Source organism: Siphateles boraxobius, unplaced genomic scaffold (assembly GCF_051911475.1).
Source record: "Siphateles boraxobius isolate OS27281-9 unplaced genomic scaffold, OSU_SipBor_1 33, whole genome shotgun sequence".
NCBI classification, from domain to species: Eukaryota; Metazoa; Chordata; class Actinopteri; order Cypriniformes; family Leuciscidae; genus Siphateles; species Siphateles boraxobius.
In genome coordinates, this window is record NW_027508953.1 from 4,362,806 (window position 1) to 4,370,723 (window position 7,918).

The 7,918-nt window shown below is 36.9% G+C and overlaps 1 protein-coding gene across 1 annotated transcript; it reads right to left on the reverse strand.

Moving 5' to 3' along the window:
* Positions 1 to 813: 813 nt before the first annotated feature.
* LOC143701619 (CD209 antigen-like protein C) lies at positions 814 to 7,489 on the reverse strand. The gene is made up of 6 exons (XM_077195054.1): positions 7,336 to 7,489; positions 5,185 to 5,313; positions 2,738 to 2,908; positions 2,466 to 2,647; positions 2,095 to 2,210; positions 814 to 1,320 (listed from the first exon to the last, which is right to left on the reverse strand). Exons 1-6 carry the CDS (start codon positions 7,418 to 7,420, stop codon positions 1,161 to 1,163), a joined length of 843 nt encoding a protein of 280 aa, XP_077051169.1. The 5' UTR covers positions 7,421 to 7,489; the 3' UTR covers positions 814 to 1,160.
* Positions 7,490 to 7,918: the final 429 nt, after the last annotated feature.

The window sequence follows — 7,918 nt, forward strand, 5'->3', positions numbered from 1 at the left end:
ACTAAACCACGCAGTACCATGATGGAAGTTGAACAAACTCAAGGTTAGAAGATTAGTTTTGAGTTGACAAAGCCAAACCAATCCGATCAGGATTTGTTGGTACCATGACGCTGATTATGATCCGCTTGGATCCTGAGTTTAGGAATAACTTTGGAGCATGTGCACAAGAAAGTGTGACATCAGTAGCGTACGGCCTATCACATGCTGTGAAACTATCACTTCTCTTTTTTGCAGAATATTGCGAGATGTAAAAATATTCCGAATATAAAAGCATTTACACATCAAAAAAAGAGTTGCACATGAACGAGCCAAGGGCAACTAAAAGAAGACTTCTTGCTATATCAGTGCAAGTAAATGTTGTGAAGTTAGTTTATATAGTTGATAATGTACGTAAGGGATAAAAAAAATCCACGGTTAGCCATGGATTAAATTATTTTAATGCATGACATTGGAGGCAAAGAACCGCTCAACGCAAAGCAAGGAGTAAATTACTATAGCAATGAAAATGGCTAAAAGCAGAGCCAATTTCATAGTGCAGGGCTGGCGCAAACTAAACTGAAACATACCTGGCTATCCACCTAAACCTGCTTCACGGTAGGAGCATGTGCTCCTACCGTGCCTATAGGCTTCAGCTTTTGACTGATCCATTATGTTCAAAACTTTTGACTCAATGCTGCGCCCTACTGAGTGTAAGTGGAACTGCCGGACATAACAAAGTTATAATGTAAAAAAATACATAAAAAACAGGTATTTACATTAAAGTTGTTATATATAGTTATAATAGTTATCCCAGAACTGCAAACACAGCATAAGTCATTCAAAGACGTTTAGTTGTTTAGAAAAAGACAATACATTTTACATTGAAAAACGATAAATCAATTGATCTTTCTATAATTTTTCAGTCAAATTCAAGCACTTAATTACTTTACAAAAATCGTCGCTTGGTAAAAAGCATAGCTAAAGTTAGATAAAAATAAATGCACATATGATGTTAGCTTAAAATAAACAAACAGTTAATTGCTTTTTTTGACTCATTACTGCAGTTGGTCTTTCTTTTTTTCAAACATTTTAAAACCCTGAGACCAGGCATGGCGAACACAATGGTAATTGCATTACAGATTGTATTGCTAATGGTCTGTTTCGATTGGTGGGAGCAATGATCAAGTAGACTCAGTCGTCTTCTCACAGATCCAGGGCAAGGACATGTAGCACGGCGCATCATACCAGCTCTTTATAGCCACACGGCTTAAAACATCTGTTTTTATCATGTAGCCACAGTCTTCATTGATATGGTTGTTGGGCTCACCGTCTTCCCAGAAACTATGGAGGAAAAACAATGGGTTAGTCCCAGTCAGACATCCTAGTTTCCTTACGGTCTGTTGGCTTTTAACAAGTGGAGACCGCATAATAAAAATAATAAAGAAAATTGAAAAAATGACAACGGTAAATTAAAATGGTGCTAAAATATGTTTAATAAGGTTCTTCTCAACTTTTTAAAAGGGACATTGCATTTGGCTTTTTTTTTTCTATGTATAGTAAGTCCACATGTAACAATGTCTATATCCGTAGCACTCAAAACAGTTGGGACCTTTTATTTCTATATGACCATTTTATATCCTTATTAATTTTATAATAAATGTCTATAATTAACCAGGCTTTTTATAAGTGTATGTCTAGATAACCGCTTTGCATAAATAAAATAAAATAATATGAGCACAGAATAAAAAAGTCCTGGTTCCTGTAATTTTCCCTTTAATAATTACAGTATATATTTAAAAGGTAAAATATCAATTCCTGATTCCCAAGCAGTCACTAACATTAATAAAAGTCAGATTATCATTAAACATTGAGGATATATGAATAAGAAATGAGTGAATGAGATCTCTTCATTTTCAGCTTTTTACAAAGAGGAAGAAGAGACAGGAAGAATGAGCTGATTCAGTGTATTAACTTGAGACCATGTCTCCGAAAGAGAAATGGAAAAATGTGATTCAGTAGTTTTAACTCCATGTGAGATGTGTCCTCTAGTACTGAAGCTTGGACTTCTAGTGTGAGAGTTTTAACTTGTTAAGTTGTCAAATTTGACATTCTTACCCTCCAACCAGTTTGGTTCCGTCCACCCAGTACCAGTCGTCTTCTACTTTTTCATCACTTAAGCCAAACCAGTAAGCGTTCCAGTGTCCACGGGGCAGCAGGTCCCATATGAACGTCTTTATCCAGTCAAAAAGTCAAATATCATTAAAATCAGATCAAAAATATCAAAAAAACCATAGTAATCAATTTTAATGCCTCATATGTTTTGGCACATCCCTTCCTCTTTTGTATATTTAGTAGTTTCTGTTCTCTTTTTTTTACACACACATATAGATGTGGACAGTCAGTGTTACTTGAGGTCCTTAGATGTTCTGCAAATATATCTGTATACTTAGAGTGCAGTGAGATACACAGCTCTCGTCTGTCCTCACCTGTTCCTCGGGCGTATGGATGATGGCCAGGTGTCCTCCATTCTGCTTGCAGTACTTCTGACTGTCTGACCAACTCCTGCCAAACACTGAGATGTAGTAACAGCTGCCGTTAAAGAGCTTCCAGTCTTCAGGGCAGGGACTCTTCGTTGGTGCTGGAGTGGTGCATGATGCAGGGGTTGCCTCTAAAAAGATCCAACATTTTTTGGCGTTATGATGAAACGCAAGAGATTGCTTGTTAATAACACGAATGCATGCACTTGCACCTCACGAACCAAGCTTGGTGATTTTGTCCTTCAACTGCGACCGCTCTCTCTCAAGTTCACTCTTCTCTTTCTTCACAGTCTGCAGTTCTTCAGTCAGAGCTGTTATATTAGCGCAGCCCGTCTGCATGTGTGATTCAGAAGCGCTGGAGAGGGAATCCTGATCAGAGGAACGGCCCTTACCTAAGACAGAAGAAATAAAAGCAGATGTGGGTTGTCAATAAAAAGATGTTGTGTAAGGGATTTTGAGAAATAAAGATAGAAAGATGAAGTTTAAAATGAAACTGATGAGCTTATGAGTTATAATATTATTATCACTTGACTGTTTTACACAAGAAATGCACGTTTTTTATTTTGTGCTTGTGTTGACTGTATCTGTAAGATAAATAGCAACTGAACTGTTTAATAGTTAGAAATAGTAACAGAATATACCAAAATGAGTCGAATGGAATCGAAAATAGAAATCAATTGAAATCAAATTCAATCTGGAAATACACTATGTGAACAAAAGTATTGTGGCACACACCTCTTAATTATTGAATTCAGGTGTTTCAATCAAACCCATTGCCAGTTGTATAAAATCAAGCCTTTTAGCCATGCAAAATCTGCATTTACAAACATTTGTGAAAAAAGGGTTCATTGAAGAGCTCAATGAATTCAAGTGTGGTATTGTGATAGGATGCCACCTTTGCAATAAGTCAGTTTGTATAATTTTATCCTTGGTAGATATTCCACGACCAACTGTCTGTATTGGAAAGTGGAAGCGTTTAGGGACAGCAGCGACTCAGGCATGAAGCGGAAGACCATGTAAAGCGGGGGGTCACCGAGTGCTGAGGTGTGTAAAAGTCACCAACGCTCTGCTGGTTCTGGAACTAAAGAGTTCCAAACTTCCACTGGCAATAATATCAGCTAAAAACTGTGTGGCGGGAGCTTCATGGAATGGGTTTCCATGTTGTGGAAAGTCTTCCCAGAGGAGTGAAAACTGTTATAGCTGCAAGGGGAGTGACCCATTTCATATGGGTCCCTGTAAAGGCAATTCTAAAAAAAAATTCTAAACACATTATAAAAGTTTAGAAATGTATTGCTTAAACATATTACAAAGCCTGTGAACTGTGAAGTACTGAATTGTGGAGTTAGACCGGATTTTTTGGGCGGGGCTAAATGGGGCTCGATGACGCACTGGAGCCCCTGAGCTCATGGACTCGCCCCTACTTGATGACGCACAGGAGCCACTGAGGCTGGCCCCTCCCCTAACAATATAAATAGAGTACATTCACATCAGTGTGCTGCTCAATCGCGAGTTACTGTCAGTAGCTACTATTAGTTACTACAGCCAACAGTTTGCTAGCTAGTTATGTCTTCGTCACGGAAAGGCATAGTAGCTGGATGCGATCACGTACAAAACAGATCGGTGTCCTTATTTAAATTTCCGAAAAACGATCACATCAAGAAGAGGTGGATTCATTTTGTGAAGAGCCACCTTGATAGAGAGCTGAGGATCACCACCAAAACCCGCCTTTGTAGTGATCATTTTACATGGGATAGTTTTATAAACTTTTGTCGGAGACAACTGGGATTCACTGATAATCCGCTGTTACTGGTGAATGGGGCCGAACCGACTATCTCCCGCCTCGGCCTTCATCCTCCCGTCGTGCCGACAACTGGTGCCATCATCGGCAGTGCGTGCCCACCAATGAGTCTAAGTTGCCTTGTGTGCTTATGTTATAATTATAGTTGGTAGTCCGCAGTAGCTCGACGGCAGCTTTCCCGCGAGTGGGCGTGGTTTCAGTGTAGCCAGCGGACACGCCCCCAACGTTTGAGAGCAGGGACTACTGCTCATTTTTTCAAGATTTTGATCGCTTATATTATGTACTTGCCGACTTTTTTTATCATTCAAATTTGCGCTGGGTGGCTAATAACACATTTTTCTGTGGTGTGACAAACTCAGAACACATACTTAATTTTGACTTTACAGGGACTTTAATGTATATGTATTTAGAATGCAGTGTCATTAAAGTCATTTTTGGTGTGAAGGTCATGTGTCCCATTACTTTTGTACTTTCTTAAAGTGTAGGGATTAAAGGATTAGTTCACCTCAAAATGAAAATTTCCGAATAATTTACTCACCCCAATGCCAGCCAAGATATCCATGTCTTTCTTTCCTCAGTGGAAGAGAAATTAAGTTTTTTGAGGAAAAAATTTCTGGATTTTTCTTCGAATAATGGACTTCAATGACAACCTGCGTTTTGAAGTCCACTATTCGAAGAAAAATCCAAAAACTTAATTTCTCTTCCACTGAGGAAAGAAAGACATGGATATCTTGGATGGCATTGGGGTGAGTAAATTATTAGGAAATTTTCCTTTTGAGGTGAACTAATCCTTTAATGCTCAGCTCTACTTGTTGATGAACACAATCACACCAAATTGCGCAAGTCATATATGTGAGAAAGGAGAAGTACCACTGTGAAAACTTGTGACCACCAGGATCATGATTAAGATGAGGCAGAAGGCAGTCAGGCATGCTGTCGCCACTTTGAAGGGTTCTTGGCAAAATCGCTTTCCACTTTTACCTGCAGCGTTCTGAAATACTGTGAACAAACAAATAAAACAATGATTTACAATATAACAATTGTATAAAAACGGCCATATCTAACAATGCACTTTTTTACACAATATTAAACAAATTAAGCATGTTTACATAACATTTATTTGACAGGAAATAAAAGCTTTTGAAAACTTTTTTGGATTACATTTCGTGAATGATTTACAGTATGTTCCACTGCCAGGTTAACTCAAACCCTGAGAGTATTGATGAGTACTTTATCAAATAACGTTGTATGTTTGTCATGCAGGATTTTTTTTTTAGCATAAATCATAAACATTTAAAACAACTGGATATTTATGGAGCATCTGAGGTTGAATAATTGCCCAAAAAGGTAACAAATGTGGACATTCAAGAAAGTGTAAAAAGTAATCCTTCAGAATCATCTGTTGAGAAACACGTATTGGTCAATGTAATAGTGGTTTGACCCTGGAAGAATTTAACAAATTTACAATTTTACAATACGACAATTTTAGCTTTTATACGACAATTTAAAAATATATTATACACTTTAACTAAATCTAAAACCACTGAGTCTTATTTCTTTTTTTATTCTTTTACAAAACTTTCTTACAAGTAATGGAGAAATACAGGCCTTATTAATGTAAGCATTAATTTCAGAATGAATGTTTGTAGATTCAAAAAAAAATTATTTAATGTCTAATAAGTACATTTTATTTATAAAGCACATTTAAAAACAGCAAAGCTGACCAAAATGCTGAATAGAGAAAAAAAAGAGTCCAACAGAATAAAGAATGAAAACAAAATAATAAAAACAACAACACAAACTTAAAATGCCTGGCGAGATACGCTTTCCACCTATTTAAAAAAAAAAAGATAATGGAAGGTGCAAGGCGAATGTCCAGTGGCAATTGATAAACGGGGGGCAGCACATGAAAAGTCTATTACCCTTAGTTTTTAAACGGGCAGAAGGGACAAACAAAAGAGCCATATCACAGGATCTTAAAGGTCTACTAGATGAATGAGGAATAAGAAGATAGTTAAGATAAGATGGAGCTTAATCATTAAGAGCTTTAAAACAAAAATCTAAAAAATTGGAACATAAAATGGACCATGAGCCAATGGAGTGATGCTAAAATTGGAGTGACATGGTCATATTTCTTTGCCATGGTCAACAGCCTTCCAGCGGTATTTTGAACCATCTGGAAGTGAGCAGGGGATGAAGACCCAAATACAATGAATTACAACAAACGTCTACAAGTGATGTAATAAAAGCATAAATAACCTTCTCCAAATCTAGAAAAGGCAGATCAGAATTGATAAAACATAAAACATAATTCATTTCCTTGGTTAGGCATAATTCTGAGTCCAGGATGACACCAACTTGGTGTCAAGGTTTCTTTCCTGGAAAGAAATTGAAGGGAAATGATTGCCAAGCTCACTAATGAGACCACCTCTAAATATCAGGAGACCAAAGATAATTATTTCAGTGTTGTCTTCATTAAATTGCAGAAAGATATTTGACAACCATTTCTTAATGTCCTTGAGACAGTCCAGCAAATGTTGAATGGAGTTGCCAGCTTTCAGATTTAGGCTTTGAATAGAGCAAGATAATTAAAAAGAGAATTCTAAATTCCAAGTCTAAAATCTGAAGGGATGTTAGTCATGCATCTCTATTACTATTGCTCATACCAAAGGTTTTGTGATTTGAATCTCCTGGCCTAAATATACAACTTTCCCACATATGTAGTGTTGAAATGTTTTAATCAAAGTTTCAACTATTCAACCAAATGTCAACCAGACATTATTGTTATTTAAAATATATATATATAATCAACAATTTTAGCCTTTATGTGACACTTTGCATGTATTATACACTTTAACCCAATCTAAAAGCACTGATTTTAAATGTCAATTCTAAAATAATATTTAAAGAGCTTTTTATTTTATTTTTATTTTTAACAAACTTTCTTGCCTCACTACACACAGTGTAAATGTAAACATCAAGACACAGCACATGCACGTGTCCCTGTTCTGATTCTCATACCTGAATATTGCACCTCTGGACTGCTGCAGTCATTGTCATGCTCGTCGATCAGATTGTTGTGCATTCCCTCTCTGTTTGCATACATTGCTCTCGTTTTGCACGCTAGAATCTCTCTGTTCACTGCAGCAGTTGCTCAACTGCAGGGGTGTTTTTAAACAATATTGTGTGCGTGTGCGTGACGTGCGATTGGTTGACAGTTTTTCTCTGTATCTCATGACAGATCAATTTCCAAAAAAAAAAAAAAATAGCTGACAATTCTTCTGTGCTGTTTTCTGTAAACCAGCAGCTTATGACTCACCCTAACTGTAAACATTACATTATTTATTTTGTTTCAATGATTGAAAAGCCACTCACACATTGCTTAATACTTAAAGCTGCAGTAACTTTTTTTGTTCAAAATGTACATAATAAGCTAGTACCTCAGGTATCCATTTTCCAAATCGTGTTTTTGTCTTATTCTGAATTACTATGGTACAATACTTATATTCGGACTATTTTATTCCGCTGCGTGCCTCATTATAGACATAAACAGAGAGAAGGAGCTCCGGCTGTTCTTCCCGCAAGACGCATGCTGTTGTTTAGC